At 38.5% G+C, this 16,534-nt stretch overlaps 1 protein-coding gene across 1 annotated transcript in view; it reads right to left on the bottom strand.

Annotated features, from left to right (window-relative positions):
- Positions 1-354: 354 nt before the first annotated feature.
- Positions 355-16,534, bottom strand: part of RPUSD1 (RNA pseudouridine synthase domain containing 1) — an 82,160-nt gene continuing 65,980 nt past the window's right edge. The window contains exons 4-6 of the mRNA XM_082261256.1: positions 14,080-14,182; positions 13,873-13,974; positions 355-1,330 (exon numbers count right to left, since the gene is read on the bottom strand). Of these exons, the coding sequence (XP_082117382.1) occupies positions 948-1,330; positions 13,873-13,974; positions 14,080-14,182 (588 nt within the window). The 3' untranslated portion in view covers positions 355-947. The remainder of the gene's footprint in view (positions 1,331-13,872; positions 13,975-14,079; positions 14,183-16,534) is intronic.

Genomic DNA, 16,534 nt, shown 5'->3' with positions numbered 1-16,534 from the left:
GGAAACCAATGACATCACTGCAGAGGCAGCCTATGAATTCACTGGAAATGAAATAACAATCACTAAGATGGTAACCTATGAACTATAAATAAAAATGAATTACATCATTGCAAAAGCAGCCTGTGACATCACTGCAGAGGCATCCTATGAATTCACTGGAAACCAGACGTCATTATAAAGGCAGCCTAGAAATTCATTGAAAATGAATGAAATCACTGCAGAGGCAGCCTATGAATTCACTAGAAACCACTGATGTCGTTATAAAGGCAGCCTAGAAATAATTGAAAATGAATGAAATCACAGCAGAGGCAGCCTATGAATCCAATGAAATGCAGTGACATCATTGAAGAGTCAGAGGCGGCCTACACATTTACTGTAAACCAGTGACATCACTAGGAAGGCAGCCTAAGGATCCATTAGAGACCAGCAAAGAAGACGGTCTTCGAATTTACTAGAAACTGGTTACATTACTGCAGAGGCAGCCTATGTATACTCCATATCCTCAACCACTCAAGTGCCTCTAGCACTGTCCATAAATCATATCCTTCACCTCTGGATAGGTAGAGCAGGTATGTTTTAAAATTTACAACACAAAAGCAGCCCCAGTCCCAGTAACAAATTGAAGAGGAGTGTTTAAAATAAATGACCCCTGGCTGTGATGTCTTCCTATGCTATGCCATCCGGGGCTTGGTTAAAAGCATTAATATACTCTAGCAGCAGTAAATGGAGTATTGCTGGTGAGCATCTGTGACACCGAAGATGCTATCAAGCAGTGTACTGTGGTCCTACAGCTGTGACTGGCTGAACCAGATGCAGATAAACTATTGCTAAGATGTTACGGCCTCATTTCCGCAACTAAAACGGAAGATGAAGTCTGGTGTGCTCGCCACGGTTTTGTACCTTGTGGCATTTGCTACAATGCTAAAATACAACTTGATTATAGCAGGTTATTCCCCAGGCCACTCCGCTAGCCACTGTTGGCACACAGCTCTCTCCTCCTCTGTCTCCCTCTTCTTCTCCACTGGCTTCTGTGGCTCAGCCTTGCCTTCCAGTTCCGGATTCTCCATAGAGAAGGCCTTGTTGATAAGGTTAGCCATGGCTTCACTCAGGCTCTTCACAGTTTCTGTCAGTGTCCAGTTGGCGTCTGTTTCTGGCTGAAAGGGGTCAGGAGCTGTGACTTCGATAAGCTCATGGTCGGTGGGAATACGTAGGTAGAAGGCGTGCAGCATCATCCTATATGGGTCAGTGTCCTTCTTAAAGCTATAGGTAAAGTCTCCCACAATGGGATAGCCCAGGGCACTGCAGTGGACTCTAAGCTGGTGCGTCCGTCCTATTGGGATATAAAAATAAAGGCATTTTGCATTTAATAAATTGGCACAAGGGTAGCACAAAAAAAGAAGGGGTTGTATCTTCATCAATCTTGTGTCATTCTGTGACCAAGCCTCTAAGGGTTTTCACTGGTTAAGGGTGATAATTTGTCTACCAATACTGTGGGGGATATTTATAAAGCAGTGATTCTGACATTCAACAAACAATTCTCTGCAGGTGAATCTTCCAGGTGCATGTGTTTTAAATTATGGTGGTTGGATTCACCACTAGTGAATGTTTGATGAAAGTCACATTCATGAATATGCCCATGTGCTGCAGAGGTACACAGCACTGCTGATCTTCCTAACCTGTGGCTATTGATCCACACAGCAGCAGAAATTATCCGCAATCTGTCCACTGGTCAGAATCATTGCTAGCAAAACTGTCCACAGTTACAATGTAACATAGCACAAGGTTTACTGAGGATATAACCCATCAATTGAGTGTGGCCACCCCCCCCCCCCCCAATAAACTGATTTACAAGATCAAACTAACAATGCAATAATTCTGATTGCTGCAACCCATAAACATTATATATCTCTCATAATACTGTAGTAACTTTTATGTATTCCTACATATGATTTAGGTTGGTACTGTGTAACAGTGTACATGCAGAAACAAAACAGCAATTAAGCTGGCCAAATAATAATCGTGTATACCTCCACGCTACCACTATCAAAAGTGTCTAAGTGCCAATAAATGGATTCTGCTCATATACTGTACATATGCATTCCCGCATGAAAGTGTAATGGGTTTTGGCTGATTATGTGGCGCTCCTTTGTAATACCTTATTTGTTATATGCAAATATTTACATCACTTTTGATATAATAAATAAAGTGCAACAAACTATTAAGTGCAAGAAATATTAAAGTGCAAAAGAATCGAAATATGATAATACAGTATGATATTCCGCACCACTTTAGATAACCACAGCTAAAGTGTGTGATAAAAGTCCATGAACGTCTATGGCTAAAATGTTAGTCTAATCAAGCCCCATAGTGAATGATCCACAACAGTTCCTTTTTCACTTTGTGATTAAAAATTTCAATGCGTCTCCACGCTCATGCAAGTGCGGTCCCACCACCTTCACTTCAATGTAATCAGCCTTAGGACAGGGACCAAAGAACTTATGTTGTTAGGTCAAATGTGCTTAAGCCCCTTATGAGTATGAATAGGTAGGTATTCCTTCAATGTAGATGTCCTCCAAGAGTTGCGATAATCTGGTGGTATTAACAGGCTAGTACCTCTTTAGGAGGTCTTCCGTCCCTTTTCATTTGCTTACAGATACTCACAGAAACACAGTTGGGTGCCCATAGTGTAGTATGTAACTCAAACCAGAATTTATTAAAAAGAAATGCACTTACATTAAAAAATGAATAAATATGCCTTTAAGCTCAATGTAACAGCCACAATCCTGCACTGGACGGCATTAGCGTCACCCAGCTCCTCCCATGCGGTACATCACCGTCCACGTGACTTCTTTTTTTTCTCGGAGGAGGTCACGTGGGCAGTGACGTAACATTTGGGAGGAGCTGGGTGATGCTGATGCCACCGAGTGCAGGGTTGTGCCTGTTACATTGAGCTGAAAGGCATATTTACTCATTTTTGAGTCTGAATGGACACCCAGAGCGGCGGCTCGTCTCAGGTGTCCCCATAGCAAGCTGCTTGCTGTGGGGGCACTCGACAGAAGGGAGGGGCTAGGAGCAACGAAGAGGGACCGAAGAAGAGGAGGATCTGGGCTGCTCTGTGCAAAACTATCTGCACAGAGGAGGCAAGCAGAACATGTTTGTTATTTTTTATTGGAAAAAAACTGGACTTTACAATCACTTCAAAGGCAAATTCACTCATTTTAATGTAAGTGCATTTCTTTTAAATGAATTCTGGCTTGAGTTACATACTACAGGAGTACCCAGAGGAAACCCACACAAGCACAGGGAGAGCATGCAAACTCCAGGAAGGTAGTGCCGTGGTTGGGATTAGAACCAATGACCTTAGTGCTGCTGGGCGCAAGCGCTAACCACTTTTAGCAATTTTGTTAATCTTGAAGACTGTACAATCAGAGTGTAACATACATGGCTAGCTTTTGTTGTTATCGGATGCTGAATAAGCCTCTCTAACAGGCCCATAGATAAACCAACAATTAGCCTGCACACTGAAGTACTGGCATTTTGTTCTATGAATACAAAGTTTTCTCTGAGTGGATGAGGTGGAGATCATGACATCATCTGCCTGCCTCTCTGCCTCAGCCAGTGGAAGCTTTATATTTATTCATAGAATACAAAGATTTCCATGAATGGCTGAGTCAGGCTCACCCCAACTCTATTTTGTTCTGGGTTTGAGACAGGAAGTCCCATCACACTGCTGGAACACAGCGCTGTATATTGTATATAGCTGAGGCTACATACAGTTAATACAGCGCACCCATCAGTACAGTAAATGGCCAACTTGGCCCAAACAAACTATTTAAAGGGACTTTAAACGTGGAGATCAGCTTTAAGAATATGTTGATGGTGCTGGAAAGCACAAACAACTAAATCTGACTGGTCTTATTTGGTGTCTTTCATAAAACCTGGTAAAGAGACCATTTAGGTGGAACTGAATTAAAAAGTGAAAATTTGCTGTTATGAGGAATATCCAAAAATGTTAGTTGCACCAAAGCAGTACCTTACAAATTTACTTTTTATCTGGAATTCCTCCTGCAAAATAGTAGTGCACTTCCTGGTATGCGAGAGTGCCTACAATGTCATAGCTGAATAACAGTAGTGTGAGATTTAAGGCACTGCTGCCTCAGACTATTTCACACAAGAGATCCGATCAGGTTCTGCTGTTCGTTTTACAGCGGGACCCTCCCATTCTCCTCTTTGGAGCACCAGATGCAAATGGACTTGTGTCCATTTACACCTGGATACCTCCAGATCCGATTCGGCAAAAAAAAAACGGAAGGGGATCCGTTCTCCTACATCTGGCCGGATCGAATGGCAGATGGTCTGTTTACATCCGGCTGTCCATAGAGCAAAGCTGGCTGTGTCCGTAGTGGATCGGGCACGGATCTGTCATCAGCCCGCTCCACTCAGCGAGGGATTAGCAGAATGATTCCCTGCTGAGCAAAGATGGCTGCATGCATATACAAGTACTTAAGAAGTGTATTTCAAGCATCTTACATGTGCCTTCAAGATTCAGGAAACCAGTTTTTACAGGCTAAAAAAAAAACACCTATAATATGCCAGAAAAAAAGCTTAAAAACAGTTGTTCAAGCATTTTTAGGTGTTCACATTGAAGTCTATGGGGCCAAAAACACCCAGATCTGTCTCAAATGTAGCTAGTGTAGCTTTTGGAGTGTCAAGCATTAACCTACAGGTAATAAATAAATGCATGCCCCCACACCTGCACAAATACCCAAACAAAAATTATATACCGTAAATAGAAAGCTACCCGTCCTAAAGCAAAGCTTAACAAAAAATTGACCGTGCTTTCAGTGCAAATGAATAAAGTGACAAAGTGAAGTAAAGTGCATAAAATCCCAATTTGAATCAATTCATGAAAAACACAGTCCCATATGTGATTTTATCCTCTGAACACCCAAAACTGACGAGTCACCTGTGATCTGGTGTGTCTCTTCCCCACCAACATTCATATGTGCATCACACTCACCAGACGGTATTGACTCCCATTACAGGTAGTCTAAACACGCATGAAATAGGAGTTTCCACTTATGAAGAGATGGATCCGGGTGAGCCTGTCAATGATGGTGTTCCTATATGTCTAGATACTCATAGTACCCATATGGAGGTGAACAGAGCGATGCCTCTCATAATGGAGCAAGTTCAACTATATTTATTAAAAACACACTTACGATGTATGAAAGTTTTAAAGCATAATCGTGAACCAGGGGATGCCGTGATTGGGTTCCACCTGTGTTCCAGGAAGCAGAAGTGGCGTGTCTTGTTTAGTCCCACCCTACCTGTTTGTCAGTGTGCGTCTGACGTCATCAGGGGGTCACATGTCCGAACACGTCACTTTCCATTATTTATATACACAACCGCTAGAAATTATCCAATCCGATTCAATCCTTCCAAACTAATTAAGATTGCCACATTAGAACCAGCTTAATGAGTATGATATATGCAACAAAATTTTATGTGACTTATATTACATTTAAATTAGACTACTAAAAATGTATAAAAGGGTAAAAAAAGAATCCCATATACAAATGGTAAATAAACAAATATAGGACCTTTCGTGGTTGCATATAGAACTGAAACCAGTTCAAATCCACCTAATGGTGATATCATCCAATTGCATATATTCACTAATACATCCAGGAAGCCATTATTAAAAATGACTTAATCTCATGGGGATAAATCCAATTGGAACATTTTTACACAATTGGCCATATTATCAAAAAATTAAGAGATTAAAATTGAAATTAAAAATAGTGAAATAAAAAGTGGAAAATGAAAAATATAAAAAAAAAACGAATGGCGTATCTGATCAATAATTTGAAATTAAACAATTTAAATCACTATCTATATTTATACCCATAGGATACAAAGTATTCATCTCAGAAAACCATTCCGTCTCATTTTGGGAAACCTTCTGAGTCATATTGCCCCCCTCCAATGTTATTCAAGCCAATCAATGCCACAGGACATGTAACTGGGGTCTCTATTGTGATAGATCCTAAAATGGTTAGACAGACTATGTTTTGGAAAACCTTTAATTATTTTGTTCACATGATCATTGATCCTCATACCTAACTTCCTAGTGGTGTGGCCTATATATACTGTTACCAACATGGACAAGTTATCAGGTAGGTTACATGAGTAGACTGACACATAATACATTTCTTTATTTTATATACATTTCCTGTACTATTAGACTTAAATGTTGTTAATTTATTTTCTTTATTCTTCACAGTCTTACAGGCTTTACATCTTTTGCAATAGAAAAACCCTGTCTGATCTAAAAACGTTAATCGCTTTTTTGGTGGGTCAGGAATACTTGGAGCTAATTTTATTCCTTAGTGGCTCTGCGGTATATAAATTTAGTTTTTTTTGGGCAGGAAACTATTAAACGTTTTGTCTCTTAGTAAAATTGGCCAATGTTTTTGGACAATGTGTTCAAATGATTTATGCTAGTCATAGGTAAAAAGGCCATTTCCCCTACATTGACTACTTTTTTAGGTTTATTTGCTAATATCTTCTTTCTGTCCATATTTTTAACTTTATTCTGAATAGATACCAAGTGTGACAGTATTCACCGTCACTGGAATTTAAAGACGGATAAGTCATGGGGCTAATGGAGTCTTGCCTCTATCCTGGAAGCTAAACCTTTATTCCTGTAAACTGTAAGGTAAAGGAAGTCCACTCCTAATATGGTCATCCAGGAACTGGTAGAGACAGCATGGCTGCTAATCATTGAAGTGCTTTTGTCTAAAATAGGGTCTGAGACACCTTTTCCATTCACCTATTGTTAACTGTGCTAATGAGCCCACCTGTCTGTCTGTCTGCTTTCAGAGAAACTTATAGGAATGTTGATTAGATGCTAAGGGGGAGGGGGGATTGTCCCACATTGTATATTTTGTAGACTGTATGAGAGTGTAAAACTCTGTTCCTATTGGATGGCGAATATTATGTTCAGTCTTCAACAAGGTCCATCTGGGTGGTAACTGTGTGGGTGAAAACTGTATATAAGTCGTGTTCAATAAAGTTGTGCAGAATTCATTCAACCTCAATCTAGAGTTCTGTCTCTTATTGGGGGAATCTGCTGCAGGGATTGCTATGGTCTTCCATACTCCCTTAGAGAATCACTAAGCTCTTGTAAGAGCTTGTGTAAGAGCTTGTTCTGCTGCACTCTCTGGGAAAAGAGAGGTTCACCCACAGGAACCTGGAGCCTTGTCGTAGGTCAAGGGTGGGTAGGAGATGCCAAGACCCTAACCAAGCTGCGGCGGTTCGTGGAGTCTGAAGTGCTTACGGTGTTTGGTGGAGTGCTTGGAGCCCTCGGGAAGCACTAGGAGCATCTGTCAACGGAGGTACCCGGTCTGGGGTGCCCTGTTCCGTTACACCAAGGTACTATTATCATAGCCTTTTTCTTTTAACCATTTAACTAGCACATTGGACTGTTCAATATAATCCTCTGTAAGTTTACAGTTCTGCCTAAAATTGCACTTTTGGTATTCCCCCGAACCATTTTGGGTGGTAACAACTGGCAGCGGGAATATAACTATTCCTATTGGTTTCTTGGAAAAATGTTTTAGTGCCAATAAACCCATCAAACTGGACCAAAACCAAATCCAAAAAATTTTGCGTGCATTTATCCCAACTAACAGTGAATTTTAGGCCGTAATTATTATTATGGATCCTCAGTAGAAAATGGATTGATTTCTCTTCTGACCCGTCCCATAGGATAATAAGGTGGTCAATATATCTTTTGTATAGGGCCAACTCTGGTATTGATCTTCCAAATATCTCTTGTTCCTCCCGTTGACTTAGTAATACATATCAATTTATACATTTTAAGTGTGTTTTTAAAGAAGTAAAACTACCGCGCTAATGGTCTATTTGGAAGAGGGTATAAGTGTGGGGTCTTAAAGTAGATATAAATAAATAAATAAATGAATTAAAAATAAATGTGAATAGGCTGCAGCCTCCCTAAATGATAGTCCGAGGACTATACCATAAATGTAAGAAAAGAAGGGATGGTGGCGCTGCCTATGGTAAACTAATATGTCAAATTAGTGCTGGTATTATTAAAAATGTATAAATAGTTGCTCATAAATATAAATGACAATGTAAACAATCCTGTGTAAATAATATTAGTCACAATAAATAATTTAAATATCAATATACATTATATGAGGTGCTCTAATAAAGTGACTGGTGCATAAATCTATAAATACTGATAAATGAGCAACACTTAGCACTCATTAAGTGTATCAGATATCCATGCAAAAATATATATAAAGTGCTAGTGAAAAAAGTGCAATAGTGTCATATAAAACAATTCAGCTCTGTAGTCTGATATCCAGGTGATATAAAGTGCCAATGGTAAACGGTATTCAAATAGAAAAAAGTGCAATAGTGTCATATAAGATAGTTCAACTCTGTAATATGATATCAGGGTAATATAAGGTGCCAACAATAAAAGGTATTCTGTGTGCACGGCAGAGAAAGTCCAATATGAATAAACAGTCTATATGTCACATGCAGTGACCACAAGCAGGTGTGTGATCCCCGATCCAATATAGATGACAACACTCTGGTGAATAATTAAACAAAAGGGGTGACTCCGTGGTAAGTGATGAGGTGCTGGGTGATCCTTTCTGGTAAGAGAGCCCACTTACCAGAAACACCCACCCCACACAGGGGTATATAACGGGTGTATTAGAGCAAATCCAGCAGCCCAGTGATATCCGCTTGCGTCAGATGGGGATGTCTTACTGGAAACCTGGATCGTCCTAATGTAAGATATCCCTTCCTATGGCTCCTATTTAGGCTCCCAGTAACGGAATATTCCAGAGTACACACCGGTATCACTCAGAAGTATGTGCCAAAAAGTAATGAACAAGGGACATAGTGTAATACTGTATGGTATTTATTAATCATACAATAAAAGAGAGGTACTCACAATTGAGCAGATATAAACAGGCAAATAAGGATGGATCCGAACGCTGTGCGGTCCAAGCCTCGATCTCGTATCCAAACCGGAAGTGACGCGACACGCTGTACGCGTTTCGTAACACATACGTCATCAGCAGCGTCAGGTCGCCTCCGGTGTCTTCCTATTTATGCACATGCAGTAGCCTAGCAACCAATCATCATGTGATCCACATGGTTGCGCGGTCCAGCAATCAATACTATCGTGCGGACTACGCAAAAATGGCGCTTATGTTTGTTATAAAATACAAATTACCATCTGTTGTTAAATTATACTAAAGACCTAAAACAGAACTGTATACTGTATTTGGGTAAATATGTATATCAGACATGATAACCATAACTCATTATCGGCAATACATGTGCATATTCCAGGAAGCGGACGTACAGCTATGTATTCTTAAGTGAATGTACCAATTTATTAAAACCATTTATGCTAAATTTATTAAGAACTATAAGAGTATAAATATAAAGATAAAATTAGATAAATTGTATGACAATAAAAAAGTGAAAAATATAAAGTATGTATGATACTGAGTAAAAACGGAAGTTAGGAGGACATCTAGTGGAATATGTTGTAATTACATGGGCATAATTCCAATGGTATAAATGTGCAAAACCATATTGGTGGAATATAAATATGGGACAAGGAAAAATAAATAAATATAAAGGAATATATAATATATAAATAGATGAACTTGAAATGTATTAAAAGTAATGTATGGGTTATTAAATACTATTCTGCGAGCTATAATAATGCAGTGTAAGGCAATGGGACCATATAATAATATATAGCACGTATAAATAATGTGTTGCATAAAAAGTATTAAAATTTAATATGAATTCAATAGATTGGCTCAAGGTATAAAACCCAGAGATGGATGGAATCATGAAAACTCTGGATGGACTGATTATAATTATTGTTTGGTTTAAAAAAATATTTTTTTTTTAATTTTTTTTTTTTAGATTTTAAAAATTTGAAATAAAACAGTTTAAATCAATATCTAAGTTGAGGCCCTTGGGCTGTAATGTAGTTAGCCTATAAATCCAAGAAGTCTCATTTTTGGAAATTTTTATCATTTTGTTTTCTCCACGCCAATGTGCGGATATGGAATCAATCCCACAAAAAGTAAGACCACTAGGGTCTTTATTATGTTTTTCAGCAAAATGCCTTGATAGGCTGTGTTTAGGGAAACCTAAACGTATATTTTTTATGTGTTCTCTGATCCTAATAAACAGTGGTCTTGGTAGTCCTGCCGACATATTGTAGTCGGCAGGGACATTCTACGAGGTATGTGACATGATCCGTCCGGCAAGTGATCAACTTATTTATCTTGAATTCCTCTCCGGTAGTTCTGGATTTAAATTGTAATGTTTTTCTCGGCTGTCTTGTATTAGTCTTGCATGCCAGACATCTTTTACATCTAATAAATCCTTTCAAATCTTTGAATATTTTCACTGGTCTAGGAGGATCGACCACATTGTGGACTAATTGATTCCGGAGGGAGGGTGCTTTCTTGTAGATGAAAGTAGGTTTATTAGGTAACAGCTTAGATAATGTTCTATCCGATTTAAGAATTGGCCAATATCTTTTTATAATACGTTCAGTTTCTCTAAAATTCTAATGAAACCCTGTGGGTGTTTCTGGTAAGTGGGCTCTCTTACCAGAAAGGATCACCCAGCACCTTATCACTTACCACGGAGTCACCCCTTTTGTTTAATTATTCACCAGAGTGTTGTCATCTATATTGGATCGGGGATCACACACCTGCTTGTGGTCACTGCATGTGACATATAGACTGTTTATTCATATTGGACTTTCTCTGCCGTGCACACAGAATACCTTTTATTGTTGGTACCTTATATTACCCTGATATCATATTACAGAGTTGAACTATCTTATATGACACTATTGCACTTTTTTCTATTTGAATACCATTTACCATTGGCACTTTATATCACCTGGATATCAGACTACAGAGCTGAATTGTTTTATATGACACTATTGCACTTTTTTCACTAGCACTTTATATATATTTTTGCATGGATATCTGATACACTTAATGAGTGCTAAGTGTTGCTCATTTATCACTATTTATAGATTTATGCACCAGTCACTTTATTAGAGCACCTCATATAATGTATATTGATATTTAAATTATTTATTGTGACTAATATTATTTACACAGGATTGTTTACATTGTCATTTATATTTATGAGCAACTATTTATACATTTTTAATAATACCAGCACTAATTTGACATATTAGTTTACCATAGGCAGCGCCACCATCCCTTCTTTTCTTACATAAGTGTGTTTTTAACCTTTTCAATAAATATACTTGAACTTACTGCACTATGAGATGCTTCTCTCTTTTCACCTCCACATGGGCACTATGAGTATGTCAGAATTATTGGGGGAGATTAAATTAAAAAAAAATGAAATATGTCATATTCGTCCATGTTGTAGAAGGTCACTGAAAGTTCAAACCTCCTTTTAGGCAAAAAGTGTCTATTCAGGAGATGTTTAAAAGGTTTACACAGACATGCTGTTAAATAAATAGCCTATTGACTTTCTTTAGATAAAGTCTAGCTGACGCTATACCAAGATAATCTTGTTTGTGTGGTAATCATAAACCCTGGTCAAGTATTCTGTGTTTAAACCCATTTAAAAATAAGATTTACAAATACATTATAATCATATATAAAAGAATATTAACAATGAAGTGTATATATATATATATATGAATAACATACATAGATATGTAGGAAAACGTTATGATATTTTGTTTCATTCTTGCTAAATTCTAGCTTTAACTGATTTTGATGACTCATCTTTAACTGATTTTGACTTACTCACTGCATGTTAAGAAAGACTTCATGTTAAACCTTTGTAAGTTGTAGAAATTAGTCATAAAACTTTTCTGTCCTTGCCAGAGTCTAAAGGGTCTGGGATTGTAAGCTCTTTGTCAATATAAGGTTCAAAGGTTATTTGTAGGTAAATAATGCCGTTATACTGAATCTAAAGTGTAATATAATATTGCCATCTCTGGTGACTGACTGCTACTAATTGAATTCTTAGGTTAAAAAGTAATTTCCAATATATATAGATATATATATATTAATAATATATTACGGTGTTACCAGATTTAATCCTTTCTTAGATACATGATGGATATTATTAGATGGCTATGTGTATTATGAGAGTATGGACAAGTTTTTATGATGATTACTCTTAAATATAAAGAAATCATCACTTAATTTTAATATACTGGTTAGAGGTGTTGACCAATGACATCACCAGTTAATGAATAAGATGTCCCAACCAATGGGGATGAAGTTACTCCCTCTGGGTTTAACTTATGGTAATTTTAATAGTCCTTTGTTCAATACCATATAAAAAGAAGAACCCAGATGAGAGAGAGACACACATTACACAACATACATTACACATACAACACACACGCTACTACAGCCATGCATATACTCATCTATACAGACTCCATCTCGCTCCATCATGTATCTGAAACTTTGAAGGACGCCAAACGAAACACCTCCCTAACTGGTCCCCATTTTGGGAAGGCAGCCATCTTAAGGACTCTGGTAACGACCATTCTAAGTTAGCGGCCATTTTAAATATGGTAAATATACCTTGCTAATTATTTGATTATTATTCAATATTGTTTATGTACTTCCTTATATGTTGTATATTTCATATTTAAGGGTAATAAGATTACAATCCCAGCCGTAAAAACCATGGTAGATTTTTCTCTAAAAAGCTGATTTTTGTTTTTATACATTTTTATTAATATCAGATTTAGCGCATATTGGCGTATTAGTCTCACGTTTTGCTTAGCCTATTCTCGCTCCATCTGCAGTCGAGTGACTGTCGGCCGTGCAATTCGCAGACAATTGTGGTCTGATTATATAGTACAATTATCTATGGTTTATGCTACTACATCTGGGAAAAACGAAATCTTGCTTTATTTTTACTTTCATTATTGAGCTACACATCACATTGAAATTATTGTTTGACGTTGGTATTTTATGTAACGTTATCTCTTTGTGTCACTCAAGTCTGATCATTTATTGTGAATACATGTCTTGTGAATAAATATACTTATATATTCCCTACTGTAGACTGTTTTCACTAAGATTGGTATATGCTTTTAAAAAGAAATGAATTGATAAAAAGAATTCGCTACACATTGATTTGTGGAAATAAGTGGAGATTCTCCTACCTTACAGATATTTGCTTATTGACATAAATAGACACTGTTATATTCAGAGCAGTATAAATATTCTGACAAGTATCTAGACTTATAGGAACACCATCATTGACAGACTCACCCAGATCCATCTCTTCATAAGTAGAAACTCCTATTTCATGCTAGTTTAGACTACCTGCAATGGGGGTCAATACCGTCAGGTAAGTGTGATGTACATATGAATGTTGGTGGAGAGGAGACACACCATACCACAGATGACTCATCAGTTTCAGGTGTTCGGAGGATAACAATCACATATAGGACTGTGTTTTTCATGAATTGATTCAAATTGGGATTTTATGCACTTTTTTTCACGTTGTCACTTTATTCATATGCACTAAAAGCGCAGTAAATTTTTTTGTTTGTTTCAAATTCACCTACAGGTATCTGAGCACTCGTACAGTATGTGAACAGTCACCACTGAAATACATGGGATTTTGGATACAAAGCATTTTGGAGCTTCGAGCAACTGTCAGGTAACTGGTACATTATAAATGGAAAATGAAAATCTCTGTTTTTCTGATTTTGTCCCCTATGACTAAACTGACCAACCCCACGTACAACTGCCCAACCATGCATACCAGTCAATGGCTGTAACAAAACTTTAGTGACAGGTTCTCCTTTGTATAATCCATGCTGTAGGACGGTCAGATAAGTTTGACAAGGCTTTTCATTCTCACAGCCTGCAGAAAGAAAGAAACAAGAGTGTGCGGTGCAAATGTTAGCGCATGTTTGGAGAAAACTGATAAATGCAAAATGACAATAAAATTAGTATCATGAAACCTCACCTTCAGTCCCTTCCACGCACATCATGTGTGTGAGTCCCTCTTGTGTGTTCTTACCAATGGCCAGTGTGATGGTCATGCAGCTTTGTGTAACACTGCCTCTGACCTGTGTGGGGAAGTCACAAGTATCAGCACAGAAAGCTTCCACAAGACACAAGTGAATGCAACCAGATTAGGTACACATACAGTGAGTATAGAAAAGAATCACCCTCCTTTAAAATAATCAAAGAGATGTTCACCTGTACAACATGTTACCCGAGCACTCCCTAACCCCCCCCCCCCCCCGTGACAGTGGGCAGGGCTTCCTCTCTGCTGTCACAGTTAGAATTGGTGCTGCTGTGCAGAGCTCCACCCACACAGCCACATTATTCATTCACAGGGATTGGTGAATGAAGAAACTACAAGTCCCATCCTCCACACCAGCAGACAGCTTGTGGTCCTCAATGGACTACAAGCAGACTGATCAGCATGCTCGTAGTCCATTCATTCTTCCTGCAGCTTTCTCACTGAAGGCCCATACAGGGGTAAGGGCAAATAGCTAGAAGGCGAGTGTGCAGAAGTCAGACATTGCACCCATTATCAACCGATTGCAGGTGCAACGTTTTGCAGGCTTCTGTAGGGAAAAATAACAAATGCACATTTTTTTTCCTGCAAAAATATGTGCATTTATTATTTATTCCTAAAAAGTGAAATAAGCTTTTCACTACTTTCAGAACGGAGGATTTGGCTGCTCAATGACCAGGCCCTATTTTGCGATTCAGCACTGTGTGATTTTAACGGACAATTGCGTGGTCGTGCGATGCTGTACCAATACGAAACTGACATCCTTTTTTCCACACAAATAGAGCTTTCTTTTGGTGGTATTTGATCACCTGTGCGATTTTTATTTTTTGCGCTATAAACAAAAAAAAAAACCCAATTCTGAAAAAAAAAAAAAAAACAATATTTTTCACATTCTGCTATATAACATTCTCAAAAATTTTTTAGGCCAATTTGTTTTCCGCTACATATTTTTGGTATAAAAAATTGCAATAAGCGTAATTTGATTAGTTTATGCAAAAGTTATTGCGTTTACTAACTACGGGAAAGATTTATATCATTTTTATTGTTTTGTTTTTTGTTTTTTTTTTACTAGTAATGGCGACAATCTGCGATTTTTTTGCGGGACTGCGACATTGCGGTGAACAGATCGGACCCCTAACTGACATTTTTGACACTTTTGGGGGTACAAGTGACATTACTACAGTAATCAGTGCTAAAAATATGCACTGTTACTGTAATAATGACACTGGCAGGGCAAGGGTTAACATTATTGGTGATCAAGGGGTTAAATGTGACCCTAGTGGTGTGATTCAAACTGTGGGAGGGGGGCCTGGCTTGTGAAGTCATCACAGAGACATGTGATCCTATATAGCAGGATCACATGACATCTGTGATCACTTCAGGGAGAAGTACGGACGGCTGTGTTTACATCAGCCACCCGTCCTTCTCTGTTAGAGGCAGGAGACCGCGAGTGGCCGGCGGCCATCGGAGCCGCCTATCACACGCACTAGCTTCCCTGCTGACGAGTGGGGGTGGGAGCGTGCCTCCGGCGGCACGCGATTGCCCCCTATCTCCTCCCAGGAGAGCGCCGTACATGTATGGGACTTTGCCTGGGAGAGCCAGACTGCCGCTGTACATTTTCAAGCGGCTGGGGCTAAAGCGGTTCAAGTGATACTTACCGTACTTTTTTTTATGTTAGTTCGGGAAAGACAGGCTTCCATATAAGAAATAGTCTGATTTCTTAAAATATCCTTGTGGTTACATTTTTATGCTTGGGCATCATAATTGGTGCTCACGGTTTTACCTCCCAGCTGTGAGGGATTTCAGTTTTGTTCCACCATTGGGTGCAGGGACACACAGCACGCCTTCGCTGCCATTGTGCTTTTGCTGGGCGTCACATGTGTCCCTGTGCCTTTAACCACTTGCTGACCAGGCTTTTTCTGGAACTTTTTGTTTACAAGTTTAAATCAGTAGATTTGCTAGAAAATTACTTAGAACACCCAAACATTATACATTTTTTTTTTTTTTTAGTTAGCAGAGATCCTAGGAAATAAAATGGTGATTGTTGCAGCTGTTTTTCAAACACAATTTTTCTGAAAAAAATACATATGAATGAATTAAAGGCAAATTAAAAGAAAAAAAAAAACACAATATATACCCCAATTTTTTGTAAAATGTGAAAGCTGAAGTTACACCGAGTAAACAGATACCTAACATGTCACGCTTTAAAATCACACACGCTCGTGGAATGGCGACAAACTACGGTACTTAAAAATCTCCATAGGCGACACTTCAAATACCTTTACAGGTTAACTGTTTAGAGTTACAGAGTAGGTCTGGTGCTAGAATTTTTGGTCTCGCTCTAACGTGTGTGGTGTGAACATCGTTTACATATGCGTGCGTGACTTGCGTTCCC

Source organism: Pelophylax lessonae (genome assembly GCF_965119305.1).
Source record: "Pelophylax lessonae genome assembly, chromosome: 6".
Classification (NCBI taxonomy): Eukaryota; Metazoa; Chordata; class Amphibia; order Anura; family Ranidae; genus Pelophylax; species Pelophylax lessonae.
The sequence above is the reverse complement of the archived record's forward strand: the minus strand, read 5'-3'. Positions and strand labels throughout refer to the sequence as shown.